The 26,819-nt window shown below is 33.2% G+C and overlaps 2 protein-coding genes across 3 annotated transcripts; both read left to right on the top strand.

Annotated features, from left to right (window-relative positions):
- Positions 1–2,043: 2,043 nt before the first annotated feature.
- Positions 2,044–2,942, top strand: LOC108335203 (ubiquitin-40S ribosomal protein S27a). The gene has a single exon (XM_017571166.2). The coding sequence runs from the start codon at positions 2,330–2,332 to the stop codon at positions 2,795–2,797; it is 468 nt and encodes a 155-aa protein (XP_017426655.1). The 5' UTR covers positions 2,044–2,329; the 3' UTR covers positions 2,798–2,942.
- Positions 2,943–23,148: 20,206 nt separating this feature from the next.
- Positions 23,149–25,561, top strand: LOC108335570 (axial regulator YABBY 4). 2 transcript variants are annotated; one of them, XM_052869687.1, is made up of 7 exons: positions 23,149–23,550; positions 23,664–23,798; positions 23,951–24,074; positions 24,192–24,240; positions 24,320–24,400; positions 24,509–24,616; positions 25,199–25,561. In XM_052869687.1, the coding sequence occupies exons 1-7, from the start codon at positions 23,470–23,472 to the stop codon at positions 25,200–25,202; spliced, it is 582 nt and encodes a 193-aa protein (XP_052725647.1). In that variant the 5' UTR covers positions 23,149–23,469; the 3' UTR covers positions 25,203–25,561. The 2 variants fall into 2 exon arrangements, with proteins under 2 accessions (XP_052725647.1, XP_017427094.1); XM_017571605.2 differs by having other exon boundaries at positions 23,299–23,550; positions 24,320–24,395; positions 25,199–25,557.
- The last annotated feature ends 1,258 nt before the right edge of the window (positions 25,562–26,819 follow it).

Genomic DNA, 26,819 nt, shown 5'->3' with positions numbered 1-26,819 from the left:
TTCCTAACCTTATTAATTCCTACAAAACAACAAACAAACATATTAAAGATAATCCTTCTAAGACTTAGAGAAAGAAAATTAAGAAAGAGTCTTTAATAGTCCTTCTTCACTTCCCTTTCTTAACCTTAGCTTAAGTTGATACTCCTTTGAATGGAATGTCCTAAATGGGTTTCCATCAATAGTACAATGTGCGTCCTGGTCGAGAGAAAGATTTTGAATATCTTCGTTGGAGCTGCAAAGAGGCATGGTCCACGCATGGGGCTGCAAAGAGGCACGACACAGGGGATGTAGTATGAGGAAAAGAAGCAAAGCTAAAATCATAAAACCTAATTTAAACTAAGGATAAAAAGGAAATTTCAACTTTTTAGCGGGTTGCAGGTAGTGGGTACTCGCGGTTACGAATAATGTAATACCCGAACCCGACCCGATAACAAGCGGGTATTAAAAAATCCGCTACTCGCTACCCGCGGGTACCAACTATCCACAACAGGTTTAATCCACAGATACCCGCGGACACGAGTTTTTTGCCATCCCCAGTAGAGAGTGTGAAAAGGAGCAACATACCTTTTCTAGAGTCTTAGATAAATACATTTCCATTTTGTGAGAACAATTATTATATATTATAAAATATTCTAAAATGAATTTCTTGTACACTTATTTTTCGTTTTTGTTTATGCATACATACACCCACATACATATATACATACATACATACACACATACGTACATACACACACATACATACATATATCCATACATACATACATACATACGTACAAACATACATACAAACATACATACATATACACATATGTACATACACACATACATACACACACATACGTACATACATACATACACACATACATATATACACACATATGTACATACATACATACATACACACACACATACGTACATACACACATACTCACATACATATATACATAAATACACACACATACATACATATGTACATACATGCATACGTATAAACACATACGTACATACATACATACACACATACGTACATATATACATACATACACACATACGTACATATATACATACATAAACACATACATACATACATACATACATACATACATACATACACACATACATACAACATATGTACATACACACATAAATACATACACACATACATTACATATATACAATTTTTTTTTAAATTATCTCTTTTTACTTTTAAATCATTTAAGAAAAACAGCACACACTTTATTTTTTAATCTTTCAAATATATCTAATGACTCTTCCTCATATTCGTAATTGAAAATGAACCCAAAAAATTTTACTTTATTTATTGACTTTGGAAAACCACAATGAAAAAAAAGGTATAAAAAGTAAAACATTTAAAAACGGAATATATATATTTATATATATATATATATATATATATATATATATATATATATATATATATATATTTTAAAATAACTTGATTTATTATCTTAATCATTTTTATTATAAAAAAAGACCATGAAATTAAAAAAATATTAACCCAAATTAATTATATTAAAAAGTAATAAATCATGCAATGAGTTGTCCTCACTCGCACACTTTTCGGGCACGCTTAACCATAGAGTTCTTATGGATTAGGCTACCGAAAAACAAATGCATTTTGGTGATATGAGTAGCCAAATTAATCCCTTTAAGCTAGCCTTCAACTGTATAGGCCCATACCTATACAGTCTCTAGATCTCTCTCATTCCGATGTATGTTCGATTCTTCCATGTGTCCCTCCCACTGAAAGCCTGTCCGGAACCGCTCTTTGTTTGTGCCTCTTGCACTTCGTGCCTCTTGCACCGACGATCACTCCCCACCCTCGTCAGTGCCCGGGTGTCACAAAATAAGTATTATTTCTTTAACATTGTAAATAAGTTCAATTTAATCATAAAATAAATATAAACTTATTGTCTAGATAACTATAACACATAATTACAAAATTATTTTTGCAAAAAAAAGAAGTACGAGTAAAAAAATCAAACTTAAATTGATGTAGATAATTACTTAAATAACAGTTAATTTTTTCCAGTATGCTCATAATTGGCATTATGTCACTTTAATCTACCCAATAAGAAGGTCTGAAGACTGAACCATGCTAATGTGATAAGTTGTGATTTTTCTAAAAAAAAACACTTTAAAGTAAAAGTACAAAGAGAAGTGAAAATGTAAATAACTGGGTTCAGCTAGCTTTGGGCCGACGAATAACCAAACAAAAAAGCCGTATCCATTGGACGATATAAACCCTCCATAACAATTTCCCCTTCCTCAGCACAAACCCTAAGTCGAAACCCTAGCTGCAGGGATGCAGATATTCGTGAAAACCCTTACGGGGAAGACCATCACCCTTGAGGTGGAGTCTTCTGACACCATTGACAATGTCAAGGCTAAGATCCAGGACAAGGAGGGCATCCCACCGGATCAGCAGCGTCTCATCTTCGCAGGAAAGCAACTCGAGGACGGCCGCACTCTCGCGGACTACAACATCCAGAAAGAGTCCACTCTCCACCTCGTCCTCCGTCTCCGCGGTGGCGCCAAGAAGCGCAAAAAGAAGACTTATACCAAACCTAAGAAAATCAAACACAAGCATAAAAAGGTGAAGCTCTCTGTCTTGCAATTCTATAAGGTGGACGACTCCGGCAAGGTGCAGAGGCTCCGCAAGGAGTGCCCCAACGCCGAGTGCGGCGCAGGAACCTTCATGGCCAATCATTTTGATCGTCACTACTGCGGAAAGTGCGGTCTAACTTATGTCTACCAGAAGGCCGGTGCCTAATCATTAATGTATTTGTATTTGCTTTTCTTATTATTTTTTTAGTTTTTAAAGTTTTGTTTCATGTTTTGTTCGTGTAATTAAACTTTTATTAATACTTCATCGATTTAGATTAGGGTGTTTGATCGAATTGCTATGGTTGAATATTGAGATTGGGAGATCCTGTTTATTGCTCTTTTTGAGTTGTGATTTAGGTGTTATACTTTAGACGCTTGTTTACCCGCTTCTCAACACAAAAAACACCGTTTTATCTAAATGTTTTTTTGCTAGAGAGTTACATTCTTTAATAGATGTTTTTATTGTAAAATAATCATGTTTGATTAATAAATATTTTTTTACAATAAAAACATTTATTAAACAATGTAATTCTATGTAACACTTAGATAAAGCGGTTTTTTTGTGTGGGAAGCGCAAACGTGATTATTAACAATGTAACTCTATGTAACACTAGATAAAGCGGTTTTTTTTGTGTGAGAAGCGCAAACGTGATTATTAGGTTTACAACTTGTTTTGAAGTTTTATATTCTAAATTAATTGAGATTTGATTGATATAATTATTGGTTATTCCGTGGTTTTTTGTGGTGTGCATATATATTTCTAAATCATAATATAAGGGTTGATTGTGTCTAGTAACCTAAAGACATGTTGTGTAAAATAATGTAGTTAACATTCAATATTATCATCGTAAACACATCCAAAAACAGGGACGTTTAGAAATCCTGTTTTATGATAGTATTCACATTGTATTATTACACAATATAAAAGTTCAATCACTGGAGAGAAAACAAAGACAGCCTTAATTAAAGACAACCTTTCTTTACACCCATTTATTATCATTCTCCCATCAAAAAAACTAAATTTCCATTACAAAACCTAAAGACAAACATAATTAAATGTTCAAAATCTCTTATTTCAAAACAACGACAAACGGAACACCGAAGTATTTGTGAAGAGAAATGAATACCAAATAATTAGACCGATTAAAAAAATATCTTGTTCCAAGAATGTAAAAAGAATATTTCCCCAAAATTGAAAAAAAAAAGTAATGGTGAAAAGAGATCTTATGGGCCAAAATAGGAAGCGATCTTTGATTCAAGTAAGGTGTTAGATTCTTTTTTCTTCTTCAAAATAATACAAGTTTTTTCTTTATCTCATCTTATTGAAATGAATAAACTTTTAAAAACTCACGACTTAAATAAGAACACTTTTAAATATAATTTTCATTGAAATTATTAATAAAAGCTATTTATTCATGTCCTCCATATATATATATATAATGTTTCCCATATTTCAATCTTGATTTTCTAAATCTAAATAATAATAAATATATTTTTATCTTTATATGTAAGGAATTTCTAAAATTGAAAAATATTTTCTAAAAATTAATTTAAATAAGAAAAAAATATTAAATAAATATTTTTAACATTCCTTCTTACTTAATATATGTTTATTTGAATTTCAAGTATTCAAATTTAATTCTTCTTTTATTTGTGCCTGACCTTTTTCATCTTTTGCTTTAATTTTTGCTTTTCTTTTTCTTTCATGATTACATTTTAATTCAATTTGACATTTTTTTTTATTGTATTTCTTTTTTTTTTTATCAAAGTCATCTTTTTTGGAAATTGTGGATTCCATGATAATTAAAAATCATACTCGGATAATTTATCAGACTTTCGTTTGTTTAGATAAAACAATACACGTTTTGAAACTGAATAGTGGAAAACCAATACTAGAAATTTTTCTTAAGTAAAGGAATCTAATTATTATTTTTAATTGGTATTTATAATTGTGGAAATGAAAAGTTGAGATGGATATATATGAATGAAAAGGCATATATGTAGATAATATATGAGTCGTGTGCAAAAAAGTGACGAGAGTGTCAAACATCTATTCTTTAATGATAAAATAATAAAAACATTGGATTATTAGCAAATAAGATAAGCTCAATATATACCAACAAATTAACAAATATAATAATTAGATTCAATTTATTAGTCTGTTTATATTATCGCAAATATTATTTTTTCCAATTTTAGAAGTATTAATATTTCATATAGATTTCACACTTAAATATCATGTTGATTGGATCATTTTGAATCTCACAATAATAATATATTTTGGACGGCTAATTACAATTATAGTAATTGATTTTATACTTTGTTTAACTAAAATAGGAGTAATTAGTACACAAGTTTCTCTACCTATTTTAAAACATTATATTTTGTTGAAAGCAATATTTTGTCTTGATGGAACATTATGTACCTTTACTCTTTATAAATTATAGGGTTAAATATGTTTTTAGTCCCTATACTATCACGCGATTTTGGTTTTAGTCTCTCTTTCAAACTAAGGTACATTTTAGTCTTCCTTCTTAAGGAAACTTTGATTTTAGTCCTCCAAAATTAACACCGTTAAAAACCAGCTGACGTGACTAACGGTAGACTGACATGATTTTCTTTTCTTGCGCTGAGTCAGTGTTTCTCACCTTTTCTCCCTCTCTCTCCCTCGTCTCTTCCTTCCATCTTCTACCCAACCTCCCCACCCTCTGCAAAAAGGTCATTGACGTTGTGCAACTTGGGTGGTCTGCGGTGGAACAAACAAATTAGGCTGTTGAGGTTGCTGGAGTGGAGTAGGAGTACCATAACCTCTTCCGTATCTAGGATCAAACGGTTGTTGATAGCTATCAGGATATTGAATTCCAGAAACACCATGCTGCACTTGAATGGGTAATGACTCCTAGATGATGAAACACATGGAATAATTTCAGATATCAACATAATGCACTTTAATGATCTGTGTAAAATTGGCATTAAAAACCTAAGACCGTGAATAAACCAAAATGTCTAGTAACCTGTGCTTCAACTACCAAATTAGCTCTTTATTTCTATTTCTACAAAACCCGTCATCAATTCCATATTATCTTCAAATGTGATTGACAAAAAAGTCTATGGTTTTCCCAACTTTATATCCAAATTATTTGTTTCACTCAATATTTTTTCTTTTTTAAAAGAAAATACTTTGACGTTGCCTTTAAACATGATTGATTACTCATACCAGAAACCTTGAACATCCACCCATTTAATTATGGAGTGAAAGTACCTAGAGTTAGAATCGCCCTACTCAATCCAATTTGCCTCTAAACTTTTGTCTCAACGTAGCTTCCTGTCTATCTAACACGTATTACTTATACCTGAACATTTAGTCAATCTTTAGATAATAATAAAATTCTATTTAATCAACTTTTACCAGTTTCATTTAATCTATACTATTTACTATAGGACTGGACATAAGTAATTAAATTACATTAAACTATAATTAACTATATTTTAATTAAATTAAAAAAAACTGAACTTTGAATAAGTCAGTTTTACAATACTTTTTACTTTTCCGTTCAAATTTTCCACAAGTGATAGCGGTAGACGGCAATGTCTGAGTCAGTGAGACGCAAGTAAAACGTGTCGAGTATCCTAACGTATTTGTAATCCTCGTTCTTGATGAACTTGATGACGATTTCTTTCTCTGGCTGAATCTGGAGCATCTTCATGACGAGGCACATGAAAGGCGTAGGTTTACGGTTTTCCCCGTAAGTTCCGCCGAGATGGTCCAGCTCCATGGCCTTGTCCACCAGCGTCAATGACCCTTTTGCAGAGGGTGGGGAGGTTGGGTAGAAGATAGAAGGAAGAGACGAGGGAGACAGAGGGAGAAAAGGTGAAAAACACTGACTCGGCGTAAGAAAAGAAAATCATATTAGTCTATCGTTAGTCATGTCAGCTGGTTTTTAACGGTATTAATTTTGAAGGACTAAAATTAAAGTTTCCTTAAGAAGAAGGACTAAAATGTACCTTAAATGTACCTTAGTTTGAAAGAGGAACTAAAACCAAAATCGCGTGATAATATAGGGACTAAAAACATACTAAATTATAACATCTACTATAATAATGTTATATATAAAAATATATAATGAGAATTGTTACTATACTTACTTTATATACAACATTAAAAAAGAAAGCAGTGAATATAAGTTATTAATTTACTGAAAATAATTATTCACTTTAATATACTTCCATACAATCAAGTTATGGTTTTTCCCACTTTTCTATTCAAACTATATAGAAAACGATAGTAGCTTTATTAAATTTATAAATTAATATAAATATTAAATTTAATAATATCATAGTAAAAAAATCGAACACATTTATCGCGTACTTGTTTTTGTTACTACTTAAATTTAGTGTTTAAATAATATATCTAAGTATTTGTCCTCGGTATGAAAAAATCTAATCAACTCGTGTTTTTATATTTTTCATTTTCATTTTTTTCAGAATTTATTTTTGTGAATAAATAATAACAAAAATAATTTTTAATTTGCAAGCAATTGTATGTATGAAAAATACTAAGTTTATTGCTAAAAAAACTTTTAATGCTACATAATCTTGCTACAATGAAAAGAAAATTTTTGAAATCTTCAAATCTATTATAATTTAAGTATAAAAAATGCTGAAAAATTCATTTTATTATATTTAAAATATTAATTAATTTTTCTATATTATTTTTTTCATTCTTAATTTCATTTTTCTATAATTTATAATTACTTGGTCCTTTAATAAATTATTAAAAAATAAATTTAATTTAAAATATTAATTTTTTCCTATACTATATTTTTTTTTAAATTTTTTATCACTTTATGATTTTTAACTACTTATTCATTTAATAAATTTAAATTTAGAAAAACATCTTTCACTTTTATTTTTTAAAATAATATTATTTAAAAAATTAATATATATATATATATATATATATATATATATATATATATATTAATAAAACAAACTATTACAATATTGTATAAAAAAAATGTCATGTAATAATTTTATCTCACAAAAAATTGTCAATAAAAAATTATATTTATCATTTTTTTATTAAATTATTTTATAAATATTCTTATAGTTGAATAATCTTCGTATTTTATTATATAATAATTAAATTGATATTATTTAATAAAAGTTAACTGAAATCATATATTGTAAGGACTGAGAAGAGTTAGTCTTGAGAGTGCACAAGTAACAGCACATAATGAGACTGAAAGTATAATAATAAAATAAGCTAATATATATATATATATATATATATATATATATATGTGGTGGATTTAAAGTTCCTTCATTATCTCAGAAACTTGCATTGTTCTTCAAAGCCACTATCTTCCATGTCCTCTCTTCTATGCCTTCTCTCTTCCATTCATCCTTACTGAGTTGTTGGATTTTCAATCAGGAGGTGTCCAGACGTCCACGGCGTAGAGGGCTCCATAACTGACTGATCAGTTTCTTCGTTATAGTCGGGTAAGCTGTTTTCCCTTTTCTTCGCATGTTCTTGAGCTGGATCATGTGATTTGTACTGGTTGCATGTAACTAGTAGCGTTATTCCTATACTTTCTGTCAAACTCTAGCTCTAAGCTTTTTCTATCACCAATTTGGTGGTTTATAGGATTTGGTTGAGTTCATTTCTGTGTGAGGTATTGTTGGGGCATTCCTGTGAGTTGGGTTGTGTGACCTCCTAGGTAAGGGGAGCTAGAATATTTCTTTAAATTGGTTGCATGAGGTGTATGTATACTGAATTGGTGTACTATTTGGAGTTGTATTTTACATTTTTGAGTATATTGTGTGGTATGTGTTGAAATGTGAAATCTGTGAATTGTGCTGTGATGTTATGAACTGAGTGGATGAGTTTAATTTACTGTAATTGATTAAGTTGGGAGTGATTTGGGGTGTGAAATCTGTTACAACATTGTTTAGATAGAAAGCAGGGTGAATTGGTAGTGTTTTAAGTTATTTTGGAGGAAGTGAGATAGTGAATTTGAGAGTTAGGAGTCTAGGGCTCTTGTAGTCTGTTGGGACAGTATAGGGAGGTTATATGTGACTTGTTAGAGTCATCAAACTGGTCAAAAATAGGTGCAAAGTAGTAGAATTGGATTTGGGTCCCTAAGTTGTGGAAATTGGTGTTTTAGAGTTGAATTTGAGTCTTAATCACTCTAGATTTGTAGTAAGGAGGGTTGAGATCATCTAGATAAGTTTAATTAAGTATAAAACACGAACTAGGGGTGTTAGAAGTTGGAAAAAATGACTAGAAATGGTAAAGAGTGTGTGAGTTGCATAATTCTGCAGAATTTGCGTTCTGCAGATTATGCAGACTCGCTAAGCGAATTGTTTCGCACAGCGAGTCACCCTGGCGAGATGCTCTCTGTCAGGGCATTTGCACAACAACTTGTTGTGGTATGCGAATGACTAGAGAGGGTTGCTCTCTATTTGGTGATTCACATAGCGAATCTGAGCGTTGTGCGACTGGTGGTTGCTTGGGAAAATGCTAGTTTAATTCGAATAGCGAATTTGGGGCGCTAAGCGAGGGTTTAGGGTCTGATAATGTGTAGCAAAATTTTCAGTTTAGCATAGCGCACAGACTTGGTATGCTGAGCGAATGGACTTTAGCTGAGCGCACAAGCTTGGTGCGCTGAGCGAATGTGAGTGAGTAAAATCCATTGTTTCTGTTATTCGCACAGCGAGTTTGGTGCGCTGAGCGACTTGCCCATAACCTTTTTTTATTCTTTTTATTCTTGTTTTCTGATAACCTTGAACTATGTTTTGATTATTAGAATGGTGTAGAAGTATCTATGATAGTGTATGATCAGTGAGGTTATATGTTTGGATTCAATGTGATAGTATTATGGTACTTGGTTATTCATGTCTTGAGTTAAGTTTCAAAGTGACAGTATGGTAGATGGACATAATTCCATGGATCTCAACGGGAGGTTACATGGTGGTGCCCTATGTTATGGACGTAATTCCATGGATCTCAAAGGGAGGTTACATGGTGGTGCCCTATGCTATGGACGTAATTCCATGAACCTCACAGGGAGGTTACATGGTGGTGCCACAGTGAATTCTCTTGTTGAGATTCAAGTATGTTTAGAATGAATGCAAGAGCTCAGTCTTAGGGGTTATCCTGAAACTCCAATGGTCTTTCTTCTCATGTAGAGAGGATTGATCCATGTCGTGAGGAGTAGCAGGAGGTCTTAGTCTTGGAGGCTTCCAGTATGCTCCAAGGCACGGTACAGACTAACCTCGTGAGTGTGGTAGGGTGAAACCCATTGGCAATGGCTTTGCAAAGCAGTAGAAGCCACCACGAGTGCATGACCCGCCATAGCTCGGCAATCATTCTAAGTCCGAACGAGTCAAGTTTAAAGTATAACAAGTTATGATGTGTGATCTAGTTTACTTGATATAAGCATGTATGTTGTGTGTTATTGTAATAGTATGATTTCTTGTATATCTAGCTCACCCTTGCTTCTGTGTTTGTCTGTCTGTGTACTGTTTTCTCTTTTGCGATGATCACCTTAATGGTGTGAACTTAGGGATGCAATCTTTTCAGTCGGCTAAACGGGAAGTTAGATGAGAAGTTTGAAGTGTAGGTTGTGCTTTTGGTCCTTCAAGTGAAGAATTTTATTCTTTGCAAATCTATAGTTTATTGTATCATTATCTATGTAATGTTCATTTTAGTAGTTTCATATTACTAATTTGGGATGTTACATATATACAAAAAACTTCATTTAAATTTTAAATAATTATATTTATAAAAAATAAAATATTATCTTTAATAATTCATTTTAAAAGTTTAAAATATATATTTATAATAAAAAAATTACACTTTTTAATATTATAAATTTTGTTTTAAGTTCATTGAATTTATTTTTCATTACTTTCTAGTTCAAATTGACAGAGCTTATGACTTTAATTAGAGTAAAATAAAAAATAAAAAATATATTATTTTAAAATATATTTTTAATGTATTTTTTATTATTAGATGAGCCTACGAATGTATATTATGTCTATATTGATTAACAAAAATAACAACAAAACGAGTATAACAAAAAACCATGAATAGAAAAAATATATATAAAGTATTATATTTTTTATATCATTTTTTTCATTTTTAAATTCTATTCTTGTTTGCTTTTTAATTGCCTTTTCATTTAATAAAATAAAACATAGAAAAATATATTTAACTGTCTTAAAATAATATTATTTAGAAAATAATATAAACTTATTGATAATACAAATTGTTTACATTCATATAAAAAAATTGTCATATAATAATTTTGTTGTAACATCCCTTTAATACTATAAAACTATTAAATAAAAGTTATATAAGTAATAATAAATAAAGAGATTAGATAGAAATATAACTACTATATTACAGTCATTCATAAATCATGTACTACATATATCCAATTATATACACATATTACCAAGAAAACAAAATTTTCAAAAGAAAAAGGTTTATATGCAGTAGAACAACCTAATTATGTTGTTGCACCTCCCTCACCCTGCACTGAACCAACTAGAATATCTTCATCTGCTCACACTGTCAACACCCAATTTCGTCCGGATTGACCAATAAATTTATTTTTATCAAGTGTAAAATAAAAACAAAAATTAAAAAAAATAAATATAAAAACAAAAGAGAAGAGCGTTCGTCCTCGCCCTTGCGCGACCATTCGTCCTCTGCCGTTCAGACCGTTCGTCCTCGCCCTTGCCTTACCGTTCGTCCACTACTTTGCGCGACCGTTCGTCCTCACCCTTTCGCTGATCGTTCGTCCTCTATCCTAAGCAGACCATTCGTCCTTTACCGATCGTTCTTCATGACCAATATCACAGACGTTCGTCTCAGTCCTTTAGGACGTTCATCCTTGACCACAATCGTTCGGCAATTCTCAACCACAACCGTTCGGTTTCTCTACACTGAGCTACCGTTCGATTCCTTCCCCTGCATGCGAACGTTCGTTCTTTATTGAATAATAACACGGACGTTCGTCTCAGTTCATTGTACGTTCGTCCTCGACCTTAACCGTTCGGTCATGCTTAAGCGTTCACTATTCGCCCGTTCGGCAATTCGTTCATTTAGGGCGTTCAGTGTTTCCTAGCCTCAACGTTCGGTGTGTGCGTTCGGCCCAGCAGAAAACAACGTTCGGCAAATAGCTTATTCCGGCGCTCGTCCAAACAGTAATGTTTTTTTTTAAAACGCTCGCTCATCTACAGCTCGCTCGTGCAGATCACTCCTCTTTATTTACCGTTCGTCCAGGTCGCTCCCCTTCTCAACCGCTCGCTCATCCGGATGGTATTTTGTTTTAAAAACGTGTTCGTCCAATTTGAGTTTTGGGCGTTCGGTGCTGGCTTTGTTTTAAAGGGACCCTACCCTTAATTATTCCCATTATCTTTGTTTCCCACTTCACCAACCCTCCAACTAATGATTCCATTATCAACAGTCTGCCGACACCTATGAGCCAATGAAAGCTGCCGACAAAGTTTGCTCCTTCTGCCAATTTAAGGAGCCCATCAACTTCACTGCAAGGGGGGATACCCACGGCTACTTGAGGCCATCATCATCTGACTCTCATCATTTTCCAACTTCTATTCCCCTCCATCAACCTAACATCATCACCTTCACCTTACCTCATTGCCCTTCCCCTTCAACAACATTCACCTTCCTCGGCTCATCACTACCAACACCTCACGGACAACCAATACCCATCATCTTCATCCTAACCCCTTATCCCACAACCATCGGGAACACCCATCATTATCCATCCTCTACTGCACCTACCCAGATACTACGACCATTATCATTCACACACACCCAATCATCAATCTTCACCCTTACCTCACGGCCATTTCCCAGACCTTCATCTCCATTATCTCCAACCCATCATCCATATTCGTCTCCAACACCATCATCTTCACTTTACCTCACGGTCACTACCGACATCCTTCAACCACGTTTCTCATCACCGTCTCATTTTTTTCCATTACCAAGCCAAGTTCTCAAATTGAAACAAGAACCTCTTCTTTTTGTTTACCTCCGCAAACAGTTATCCTTTGGCTTCATCCATCCAAACTCTTGCAGCACCGAACCCTCTCTTACAGCTTATCACACATACCATAAAATACATACATCAATCAAAAATAAAAGTAAACACAATCAACTTCATCGTCTCCATTGCTAACACCAAGTCAGAGCAGAGAAGAGAAGATGGGAGGAAGCAGTGGTGGCTGGATCGGGGCTCGGCAGTGGCGTGGTGACCAGCTCTGGCTATGATGCGCGGTTATCGGACGGTTGGAAGTTTGGGCGTGCGTGGAGAACTAAAGGAGAGGACGAGCTGGAGCGACGGCTGACAACGATCCCAGCGGTGTACTACGATCCACGGCGGGCGGTTAGAAGGAGGAGGCTTGAATCCGTGACCAGAGAAGAGTTGATGGAAGGCGGTGGCGCGGCGGCCTATGTGCGGGAGCCGGCGGACGGCGACAGTTGTCCCTGGCAACGCCGTGGCTTGCGGTGGCCGGAATCGTGGTCTGGGATTGACGGAGGAGTACTCTGGATCAGAGAGGGAAGGAAACCGTGTCAGATAGTTGGATTGGAGAAATGCTGAACTCCAAGTTCTCCTGAGCAAGAACGAAAAAGGCCTTAGGGCCTGCTCTTTGTCCAACTCTCAGAAAAAATAAAAAAAATAATAACAAAAAAATATAAAATGAAATAGAAACAAAACAAAAAAGAAGGAACTTTTTCACGCACCCCTTTGCTTTCCATTCACACCTCCATTTCGTGTGGGCTTTAAAACCCAGCCTGTTTTTGCCAATAAAATAAAAAAAAAGAGAGAAAAGCGTGGGCCTCAGAACACGTTTCAGGATGTACTCCCAAATTTTATTTCTACACCACTCGGCCAGATACAAAGTTGAAGAAAAGGAGCTCCAATTTTATTCTGCACGCACCTCTGGTTTTTATCTTTGTACCCCTATACCTCTTAGGCTTTCTCTCATGCTTTATTTTTATGTTTTTCCTTTCTTTTATTGTTTTTTATTGCATGTAACCCCTTGTAAGATAACCCCCACCCCTTTGTTTTAGTGAATTTGTTCGTTTCGTTTTATTTCAAAAAAAAAAAGGACAAAAAAAAAATAAATAATAATAATAATAATAATAAATATATAAAAATTTAAAAAAACATTTAATGTAATAAATATCGGTATGAGTACTCGTGCGATCGTACGCATCAGCCTAGTACTTATTGCCCAAATATAAAATAAATAAAAAGTCGTGTGAGTGCTCGTGCGATCGTACGCATCAGCCTAGTACTCATTACGCAAAACAATAAGAGGAAAAAGTCGTGTGAGTGCTCGTGCGATCGTACGTATCAGCCTAGTACTCATTACGCAAAACAATAAGAGGAAAAAGCCGTGTGAGTGCTCATGCGATCGTACGCATCAGCCTTGTACTCATTACGCAAAAATCTAAATATTTTATAAAAATACCAAAAAAAATACAAAATCTTCCAAAACCCAAAAAGCATCTACCTTTCAAACTACAAACAATATCGCTCTGCCAGAACTACGTGATCCTTGATTCTCCATCAAAAGTGGAGATACGTAGGAGCAAGGCTAGTCCTTGTCAGGTTCACTTTCCCAAAAATCCAAATTTATCCATAATCATTTTCCAAGCAAAATTCTCAAACAATTTTCAAACAAATTTTCAAGCAGTTTTCTAAAAGAACTACGTACCCCTGATTTCTCACATGAGAATACGTAGGAGCAAGGTCAATCCTTGTCGGGTTTCCTAAAAAATAAAAAATATATTTTTCTTTGCATTGTCATGTAATCTTATTTTCGGGGAATAATAATCATTTTGAAAACCACATCGACTTTGCATATTTAATTAAAGGTACTGCCTTCAGGCAGGCGTTGTAGGGTGCTAATACCTTCCCTACGCGTAACCGACTCCCGAACCAAGAATCTGGTTCTAATAGACCATGCCTTATCATTTTATGGTTTTTCCGTAGTTTTCCAGAATAAACTATGGTGGCGACTCCAATCTCTTTTTCAAAATTCTTTATATTTTTCGGATCGTCGTCCCGTCGCGATTCCGGTTGCGACACACACCATTATGATGATTTGCAAATAAGAAGAAAAAAACAAACGACAAACACATATCAGAAATGGTAAGCTAATGTACCAAAAGAGTTTTCATAATTAAACATAAAATTTAAACATCATACAACAACCTTGTCACATGTAATAACTCATTCTAAACTCAATTATCTCGATACATGCCTTTGATATTAGGTTTCACTGTAGGCATGCACTTTTATAGTAATATTTATACTCTGCAAAGTCATAAACAAAGGGGTTATCACCCTACTACTTACGAAGTTAGTCCTATTCGCGCCTAGAACCTAACCAGTGTCCATAAAGACTAGGATCTCCTGCGAGTCTTACCACATAACTCATTCTACTATGTTTGTGTGTGAATAATTATTAGAGTTTATGATACCTCCTTGTTGACCCCCCACTGTCAAGCATACGCTAAATAACCATACTAATCATACATGGATGAATACCATACACACTCACAATCATGTTACCAACCCATGAAGCATTAGAATTTCCATGATAACATACATATAACTCATGATAAATTACTTCAAACAATTAAAGGATCAGAAATTCACCAAAAACATATATTGACGTTCAGAGTGATGCTCAATGCAAGACTTCTTGCAGAAGGCGACACTTAATGGTATAAACCTAATGCCTAGTGCCAAATCTCTCGCAAAAGGTGACGCTCAGTTACAGTTCTGGCGCTCCACTATTCTTCTCACAAAATGTCTCGCCTAACAACATAATTATGACTCTCAACAACTTGGAATTAAAAAGGTTTAATGTCTCGGTAGGTCCCTATTTTTGACGTGAATTTCAAATAGGTCCTTTTTCTTTTCGGCGTCTCAATTGGGTCCTTTTTTGTGTAAAATTGCAGCAATTAGGGGTCTGCCGTCAAATTGAACAAACGGCCGTTAAGTTTGGCCTACGTGGTATGGTGAGTGTATTCATCATTATTTGACGTGGCATTTAAAATGGATTGAGCAAACAGATATCTAAGGGCAAAAAAGGCAATTTCAATTGCTTATGTAGCATCGCATCACACTATTTACTCGTTTAAAATGAACAAAAAGATAAAACCTGTGAATGCCCTACTTCTTCTTTCTTTTAATCTTTCCATTACAGAACAGGGAACCAAATCCAAAAAATCTGGCTGTGGCTTTCGGAATATATGCTTGTGGTAGATTCAAAACAGGACTTATTCTAACACCATTACCCGAATATCCACCGTTTTTCTTTAACGAAGCTTTTTGAGACGAACTATAAAAGTAATATGTACTTGAACTCGAAGAGGAAGACGATGACCTTCTGCTTGAAACGGAGGATTGTTTCTGCAGTTTCTGCTTGTGAGTTTCCCTTGGAACCTCTGTTTGCTTCGGATTCAGGGCCGAACCGGTTGAGTGGCTTCGTTCTCTGCGGCCGGAGTAGGGATGGCAAATGGCGGGGCTGGCGGTGTGGATGAGGTCGGCGGCCGCGATGGGGCGCGTGGCGAAGACGGCGCGGCCGACGGACTCGGTGAGCGCGACTCGGATCGGAGGCGGAGATGGCGAAACTGTGGAGAATGAGAAATAGAAGGAGAAGAGGGGAAACTGTTTTCTGAATAAGCTGGCTAAGTGAGGCCATATTGCTAGAGGTTCGGGATCGGAAGCGGATCGGAGGTTCGTACCTGAAATCCGATTTGGTCTACTGCGATCCGAAGCTGGCTAAGGAGCGGATTTGCAACCTCGGTGAAGTGATAATCCAGAAGAACCCCGACAACCTCGAGTTGTCGAAGCGCATCAAAACCTTCTTCCATGGAACCGATGAACAGCTCCAGATGGATACGACGGTGTCGGAAGCAAGGTGGGAAATTTCCTCTTCCTGGGCACTCCCCATTACCATCTCCAACTGCTCAAGCTTCTGTGCGACGTCTCCCCATTACCTCTCCCTGCTGATGGCGATCTTCCTCCCACATCTTGACCTTGCCGTTGGGCATTGAGGAGCACTCTACAATTAAAGTTTTAGATTTTGCCCACTTTGCCCGTCTGAATTCACAGCAGTGCAGTCCAAATTTTTAATACAAAATTCGTTTTAAATGCCACGTCATATAATGAATACACTCACCATACCACGTAGGCCAAACTTAACGGCCGTTTGTTTAATTTGACGGCAGACCCCTAATTGCTGCAATTTTACACAAAAAAGGACCCAATTGAGACGCCGAAAAGAAAAAGGACCTATTTGAAATTCACGTCAAAAATAGGGACCTACCGAGACATTAAACCAATTAAAAAATTCCAAATCTGTAGTGGTAATTGGCACTCAGCGGTACCCGATCACCACTTAGTGCCAGACCATTCACACATTGGTCGTCCAATGGTGGAAATTGGTGTTGAGTGCCATACTAGAAACCTGCAACTGCATAAACTTTGATACAATAGATTAAAAACCTAATCAGATGACCAAATTGATATTCTTGACTCAGTGTTTTATTCAAAAACATGTTTCAATGTTATAATGAACACTAATTTTCTCAACTAGCTAGATATTCAGTCCATCAACTCAACATAAATTTCAACCATCACATAAACATATTATCCAAACAAATTTCAACACTAATTTGACCAACCAAAATAGAAATTCCATCAATCACAGATCATAAAAAACTAGTAAAATTCAACAAGCGATCACAACATGATTTCTACATACTAAACTACCAATTTTAGACCTATTCAAACACGCAACACAAATTATCAATGCATCAAAAACTTTGAAACATGGTAATTAGCTTCCCTTACCTAATATATGACCAAACTACTCTAGGAGACCTAAAATAGCTCCAAACACACAGGAAGTCATATATGCTCCTACGAACAACACAAATGTGATCAGGGTACAATTTTAGGACCACTGATCAGTAGAGAGTCTTATAAAATACTCAAATTCACATGAAAAGAACAAAGGGCTAGCAAGCAAGGAAAACGGAACTGACCAAAGACAGGAGCAGAAAACTAATTTACTCTATCTAAGAAACAGATCGGTTCAAATTGAAGAGCTCATCGTTAGAATCAATCCTACAATTTCGGTTTTTCAATTAGACGAATAGAGGATGAGAACTCCTAGTGAGAACTCAAAGAACTCTAGAAAAGTGATTTCTAGAGAGATAATGTGTTTTGAAATAATTAAACTCATTTATAGTGAAAGTATTTATATTAAAATTATTTAATATTAAAATAATTGAGTCTCACTATTTGTAAACCATTATCACTTCTAAAATACCATTTTCCACGTCTTTACATTTGTCTTACAAAATATTATTAACAAAAAATTACACTTATCTTTTTAATATTAAATTATAATTAAATATTTTTATTGTTGAAAAAGAAATTAAACGAGTTTATCGATTTTTTATTAGATAAGTTTAACAATATACATTAGACGAATCTGTCCATACAATCACTAGACGAGTATAGTAAACAACATTAGACGAATCATTTCACACATTGATTGGACGAGCACAAGAAAACCCATTAGATGTGTTTGTTTATACACTAATTAGATGAGTCTAGCAACAAATACTAGATGAGTTTGTCCATACATTGATTACATGAATATGACAATATACATTGCACAAGCCTATCCATACATAAATTATACAAATTTATTAATACACATTAGACGAGTTTGTCCATTCATTGATTAAACGAGTTTTGCAATATACATTAAATGAGTCTGCACATACATTGACTAGACGACTCTCTCCATACACTAGTTAAAAGAATCTAGCAACAAACATTACATGAGTATGCCTATAAATTGATTAAACAAGTTTATAATATACATTAAACAAGTTTATCCATATAAAAATTAGACGAGTCTATTAAAACACATTATACAAGTTTGTCCACTCACCGACTAGACGAGTCTTGCAATACACATTACACGAGTCTAGCAATACATGATATACGAGTATGTCCGATTAGACAAGTCTAACAATACATATTAGACAAGTCTATCGATGTATTGATTAAACGAATTTAGCATTACACATTAAACAAGTTTTTTTACACACTAATTAGACAAATATAGTAAAAAAAGTACATGAGTCTAACAATACACATTTCACAAGACTGTCTATATACTAATTAGACAAGTATAACAAAATCATATTCGACAACTAATTTCATACGTTGATTAGACGAGTATAACACAAACTATTAGACAAGTCAAGGAATACATTGATTAGATGAGTAAAGAAAAATCATCAAACAAGTCTCTCATATTAATTAGATAGGTCTCACAATACATATTAGATGGGTCATTCATATATTGATTAGACATTTCTAGCAATATACATTAGACAAGTTTTTTCATACACAAATTAAATGAGTCTATTAGTACACATTAGACAAGTTTATTCATTCACCAATTAAATGAATCTTACAATACACATTAGACGAGTTTGGTCGTACACTGATTAAATGAGTATAATGAAAAACAGTAGATGAGTCTAACAATACACACTATATGAGTCTATTCATACACTGATTAAATGAGTATAATTGAAAAACATTAGATGATTCATTCTATACATTGATTAAATGAGTATAATAATACACATTGGACAAGAATGTCCATAAACTGATAAGAAAAGTCTTGCAACACACATTAGATGAGTTTTTTCATACACTGATTAGATGATTCTTGTAATATACATTAGATGAATATGTTCATATACATATTAAATTAGTCTATTAATACACATTAGACGAATTTATTCATTCTATTATTAGATGAATCTTGTACTATATATTAGACGAATTTGTCCATATACAGAATAGAGGAGTCTAACAATACACATTAGACGAATGTATCCATATACTGATTACACGAGTTTGACAACACATATTAGACGTATTTGTCAATGCATTGATTAAATGAGTATAACAATACACATTATATCAATATGTTTATACACTCATTTGTATTTTTAGTGAGTACTTTACATAATTTTATATATCATTTTATTTTTAGATACCTTACTCTATATTTTTGTGTGTTTTTATCTTTTTACAAAGTCTACTGATATTTTGATAAACATATTAACTTTCTAAATTTATACATCATTTTTTTACATTAATTCTATTCAAAACTTAATTATAAACTTAAAAATATATTTTTTCTCAATCTCTACATATATTTTAATAAACACACAGACACATATTAACTCATGTAAATAAAAGTTTAAAACTACTATTTACGGAAACATTTTCACTGCAGATGCTGTCGCCTACTATTAGTCTCTTCTATTTTACGCTAATTTCCATATCTGTACTATTTATTTTAATAAAATGTATAGTTTATTATTTCAATATTTTTGCTTTAATTATTACACTATTCATATATTTGATTTGATTTTTTTTTGTTAACAAAAGTAATTTTTTTTACTTTTAAAAATTTAAGAGTTTCAAATTAAAATTATAAATAACTACAATTAGTTAAAAAACTTGGATTTTTATTAGCCAATACTACATGATCTCTTAAAAAAATTGATACGCAATAGACGACCAAGTCTTAAATTAAATATATAGATAAATTAAATATTATTATAATAATTCACACTTATTATGTATACCTTTTTTTTCAATTTTATCCTTAAGTAAATAATTAATCTTTAAATTAAAATAATTATGTTATTAATTTTATTTTTGAAATATAACTGTTTGTTAAATATTATCAATTTGACCATTTTCTAAATTAAAATAATTTTTTATAATGAAAAAATTACCTACAAAATAAATAAATTTTATATACAAATAATTTGTAAAAATGGTTTTTATGAATTTTCACTAATAATATACTAAAAAGAATTAATTATTTAAACTAATTTTGAATTTAAAAAAAAAAAAACTTACTAAGGGGGCTACTTGAGGAGGGAGAGAGCACACTGAGGGATTGAAAGCACCATTCCCACCCAGAGGCCAATGGCAGCCTGCAATGTTTCTACCTTTGTCTTCACTCTCTAAAATAACTGTATCATAATTGGGAGAATCTTTTGCCATGAATAGGTTAGTATTAGTTTACACTTACAGCATTTCCTATGTATAATCTGATTCATCATCTAAAGCACACCCAAACTAAAAGGCAAAGTGATGAACATAAACTAGACAAAAGGGAACATTAATTTCATTCTTGTAAACAAAGAAACATTGAACTAAATAAATGTTATCTTTGTGAATAAAAAGGGTAGGTGGAAGATTTGATCCAACTTCAATTGACAACAGTGACACCTCATATATGGCTTAATGATCTGATATTTGACTCACCCGTTTTAGTTCAAATTTCAAGGCTTCAAATACACTTAGTCCCTTTCTTGATGTTGAACAACTACATCTCACAATTATGAGATACCCTTTTCGGCTTCTGATCATGTGTGTGCTGAAAAGCTCAATTTACTCTCTTGCTTTGTGGTAATTTTTGCCATGAAAATGGTGCATAGCTTTATGCTTAAGTAGTCTTCTCAGGTTCATTTAGAAAGCAAAAGTTTCCGTGTGTCAAGGCCTCCAAGCCTTTCCTTATGTGCATCAAGATGCAATGACAGCTTTACATATTAAAAAATTTTCATTTTTTTTCTCATTCAAAGTGCCAGCAGAAGTTGCCATCTTCAGATAGATGATGTCATAGACTAAGAAGCTTCTTGTTCTTGTTACAGAATCACTTGCTTATGAAATGAAATGCAAGTAAACAGGCCATTCTTGCTGGCAAAATAATATTAATATTGCTTTTTCATGAGATTTATACTCAGATCATTTCATTCTTTGGATTCTTTCTGTTTACATGAAAGAGGTTTACCAAACTCATTTTGGTGTTACTAATGAGCTTTAGAGTAGAGTAAGATGAAACAAACAGGGCCATCTTTCAGGGTTGAGACAATCTTCAAAGAAGAAAAGGGCAAAATATAAACTATAGACAGTGCCTAAAAAATGAGAGTATAATTGCAAGGAGACAAAAACATCTTCACAGGTTATAAAAATGACTTAAAAATAATGCAGATATTGGAGAAGTATATCTTCATTCTTCGGTACTTGATTCCTACCTACCAAACAGCTTCCGTTCATTTTGTATGTAGGACATGGCTATTGATCACAACATGTAAAAGATTTTCAAACAATTGGTTGTTAGTGGAAAGAAATAGTCATTATCACCCCCATATTCTAAGACTAGGCCTATAGGAATAGGATTACCAAAGTTAGTTGTCTGCAATAACATTGTAAGGCCAATTTTCATATTAAAATTTAAAACTTCCACACGTTATTTCATTTACGTTCATGGAACAAAATCTAATCCACTTTGAGACATGTTGAACCAATTCTTTGTCAATCTCATATTTACCAAAATCTCTTTGTCAATATCTTGATACTAGTTTTCCAACTTGCACTTTCAAAGCGCATTGATATTTTGAGAAGCATAGTATATGTGTAAAGGTTATTAAAAATAGTTTCATGGAGATTTCTACCAACATTGTCTTTTATGACAATTGCGACCATGTAAAATTTGCACTCATTTATGTATTATGAAATTGTCTTATATCTGATTGATGTGGGATCTCCAACATACTCCTTCAAGCCAAAGCATATACATATTGAATGTGAGACTAGACATTAATAGGTGGTCCGATAACAAATGATAGGCCCTACAAACAACAAATTTCGCTAGAATAAATTCTAACTCATAACTCTGATACTATGTTACGAAGTGGACTTTAAGTCTAACTCAATCTTACAAAACTAATTTGTAAATTAAGATTTACATCCACTTATATATTATGAAATTGGTCTGTAATTTATTACCACATGAAGAACATAGTGGAATTGCATCGGCCATCACAAACTACAACCTTGTGTGTACTAGTTTTTCATTTTTATTGAATGAGTATTGACTCTTGGTTCTGGGAAACTAAGACCAACTCATGTGCAGTCACATGGAAGAGAGTTAAAGAAAGAGCAGGAAAAGTTTGAATGAAATCAATGTGGTTAATGCAGAATCTTGGCTCAAAGTGAAACAAAAATAGATGGGAAAGACACATGTCAAGAGAGCACAGAAAGAGGGGAGGATCCTTTTTCATTGGTCTATTTCTTTTGCTGTCATTCAGGAAAAGACAAATCCTAAGATGACTCATTACCTTCTCTACGTGTCTTTGTGGAAACTTCCTCTCCCTTCCACAATGGAAGTTTTTTCTGCACTTTCATTTTCATCTAGGACAGAGAGAGGGCTTGGAGAGGTAGGAGTGTCAATAAAAGAGAAAACAACACATGAAACAAACAAGTTACATTAGTCATTCTGCAAAGTTCCATAGAACTTTGGGCCACTGCAACCCTATGGAGAAGTTTGTCAGTGAGAAATAATGTTCATGCAAACAGGAAAAAATTATCATAAACCCTCTTCTGAAGGGTGTGGCTGTAATTTGACACCCTACACAAGGCTTCAAAATATTAAACTCTCCACATCCTTAACGTCAATGTTGGAGTGCTTTCCGGCAATGAAAACCACCTTAAGTACCCCATTCCACAAATCATTAAAGTAAGATGATGATTGATTTATGAGTGTCCATCTTCAACTATAAATGCTTCCTTGTCCCAAAAGAGCCACACCTTCATCTCTCTATCTCTTCTTTCTCTTCCTCTCTGATATACACTCACAAATTCAGACACATACACACTAATGTCAACACTGAACCATCTTTTTGATCTTCCTGAACAGATATGTTACGTACAATGTGGATTCTGCACCACTATATTAATGGTAATGGACTCTTTTGTCACTTCAACTGCACCTCTCAAGTTCATGTGGCTGTATTTTCTAACTTCACTTGTTGAGTTCATTTTCTTTATGTTTTCAATTCAACTGAGATGCAGGTAAGTGTCCCATGCAGCAGTTTGTCAATGGTGGTGACAGTAAGATGTGGGCACTGCACAAGCCTCCTTTCTGTTAACATGATGAAAGCTTCTTTTGTCCCTTTCCACCTTTTAGCATCTCTTAGTCATCTTGAGGTGATAGCTTACCTTTCCAATTCTATGTTTGTTTCCTTTGTGTGTTGCTGTAGTGAATCCAATGACCCACATACTCATCTTTAATTATTTGCATCATTTATTGGATTTTCTTTTCTGAAAAAACATTTGTGACTGTCTTCACTCTTCTCCAGCCAAAAGAAAGTAGTCCAGAACAAGATGCTAACAAGACTTTGAACAGCCACAGTGCATCCCTGATGACCTATTCTGATTGTGAGGAAGAGGATCTCATTCCAATGAGTAATATTGTGAATAAACGTACGTAAGATAGTTACTTCAATAGTAAGATGAGTTATTGAGTTTAAAGCAAGGTTTTTTGCACTCATACTTCACTGAAAATTGTTTTTTTTCTTCTTATCCATGGATTGTATGCAGCTCCGGAGAAGAGACAGCGAACGCCATCAGCTTATAACTGCTTCATCAAGTAATGATTCAATGAACAAAGTTGTATAGCAGTCATAGTTCAAACTTTGAATTCTAATGAGAGTACTAGTTTAATGCAGAGAAGAGATTAAAAGGCTAAAGGCTGAGAACCCTGACATGGCTCACAAAGAAGCATTTAGTACTGCTGCAAAAAATGTAAGGTCTAATTTCTTAAGCTGCTTTTTAGTTAAACTCGTTTGCAAATTTGGAAGTCTTATAAAGTTGGTGCTTTTGTTAAGCTTTATCTTGAAAATGTTCGTCATTTTCAGTGGGCCAATTTCCCCCCAACTCAGTGCAAAGGAGATGATCAAGAGAGCTGTAGCCAGACAGATCAACTTGTGGATCTTGACTCCCAAGTGGACCCTCCTGATGCTGAGGTAAAAGCATAACCGTTTTGAAAAACTCACCAATTTCTTCATTGAAAACAAATGCTTCTCTCATATCTGAAACAGATTGCTTTAGCTGATTAAAAGGAGTTATTAGGAGGAGATTCTTTGGTAGGACACTGCATCTATCTTTAGAAATTGCATGTCCCTTTCTTTCATATCACAGGAACAGTAGAAGTAGGCTCCATTCATTCAATACCAAAGACTTATCCTCATGGTGGTTGCCAATTTCTTTGACACTGATACATTGAACCGTTTACTAGAACTTTTTGTAGATTCTCTATAAATTATGATCAGTATAAGATGTTGATTAACATGGTATTCTAAAAGTATGCAGAATGCATTAAAACTTTAGCTAAATGGAGTTATTCTAGATGGCAATAACACTGAAGTAAATAAGACAACACAGTAACTTTAACAATGGAGTTATTATTCTAATGTGATGTCTGTAGCCAGTCAATTGCTGACACTGTCCTTGATATGTGTTAACTTTTCTAGAGTAATGCAGATGCAGTTCACTCCACATGCACCTTTAAGCCTACTTAATACTTCAACATTCTATGAAACTTTCAGGTGAACGAAGAAGATGGTCAAGGTTTCCGTGGAAGAAAGGTCCAAAGGAACTCCATCTTTGAAAGGACACCATTTGAGTGAAGAAAGTTCAGTTTTTATGACATGACAAGAGAGTTGTTTTGTGTCTTAACATTAAGGTTGCCTCTAAATCATTTTCCAAATGAAGAAAAGATGCTCTTTCTTGGTAATGAGAATGAATTAAGTAGGATTAAGAGCTCACAATTTGAAACTTTGAGAAGTGCTTAAATTGATAGTTTTATCTGACAGCAGCATACTGGTTCCATTAATTAGTCTTCTTGACCACAAATGTGTTGTTGTTTTTTGCTCAGGTAAATGTTCATTTGTTCAAGTGTTGTTTGAAAAGACCATTAACACTCTTTTTTAAATTATTAATTTTATTAAAAAGACTTTTTTTTAAATGCATAGCTGTTTATAATTTTTTTTTATAAAGGTTGTATATTTAAAAGTTTTATTATTCCTATACATAACGCTCTCCTTCTTAAAAAAATACAATTTCTTCTTATAAAATTCATATTCAAATCAAATTATGCAAAAAATAAATTATGAACTTGACAGTTACAATAAAACTAAAAATTAGAAATTGTATTCAAGACTTTTTTAATTCCAAACTCGTGTTAAACATAACTTTTTTTTAATATTTACCAGTTTTAGTATGTTTAGAAAAATCACACCATTCAGATGAAAAAGCCTCCCTTGTGCTACAGCAATGACAATTGGATTTTTAAAAATCATTATTCTGACTATATACAAATGCTTAACCATATAAAAATCCGCACATTATACCTGTTGTAAATTTCTAGATTTAATTAGTTTTAAATCTAATTTTGATTCCAACAACTTAAGAAAATCATTTTCTCCACAATAATTATTTTAATATCTTGTTTCTCATTTTATTTTTAGTCTAGAAAAATTATCTAAATTACTTCACTGCTTAAATGTTATCTAAAGTGCTTATTACATGACAGCAACACAATAAAAAAATACATAAATATCTATTAAGAAAATAATAAAAACAAAAAATTAAAATTCACTAATATATGAAGAAATCGACAACTACTTTATGTCATTTAATTGTTGATAAAAAAAATATTAATTATAACAAACTAACAAGAATAAGGAAAACACGGAACTTTATAATTAATATAGTTAGCTATAAAATCTCATTCAATTTTTGTTTTAATAATAAACAACAGTTTAAAATTTCAAGTAAATTTTTTTAGATCCAAGATGATTTTTTATAATAAAGAGAATTTAAAATATAATACTTTTTTTTATCATTATTGAGATATTGAAAATTCTTGTAGAAAATCTCATTCTCTATAATGAAAATCATATCTCTAGTGAAAAATCTTGAACATAATAGATTTTGTGCTTAAAATCTTTGTTGAAAATCTACAATATAGACGGTCTAACAAATTAGAAACTATCAATTTAAACATAATTGGTGTTAGTGCTTGTGTTAACAAGAGTCATTCTCATATTCTGTTATCATTTGGGTTGTTTCAAGGTTAGTTTTTACATAAACGCATTATATATATGCAGAGCAAGTCATGTGTAGCAATATTCATAAACATAAATTTAGGACATGCATTGGAATCCA

Source organism: Vigna angularis, chromosome 10 (assembly GCF_016808095.1).
Source record: "Vigna angularis cultivar LongXiaoDou No.4 chromosome 10, ASM1680809v1, whole genome shotgun sequence".
NCBI classification, from domain to species: domain Eukaryota; kingdom Viridiplantae; phylum Streptophyta; class Magnoliopsida; order Fabales; family Fabaceae; genus Vigna; species Vigna angularis.
Note: the sequence above shows the minus strand (reverse complement) of the source record. Positions and strands in the feature narration are given on the sequence as shown.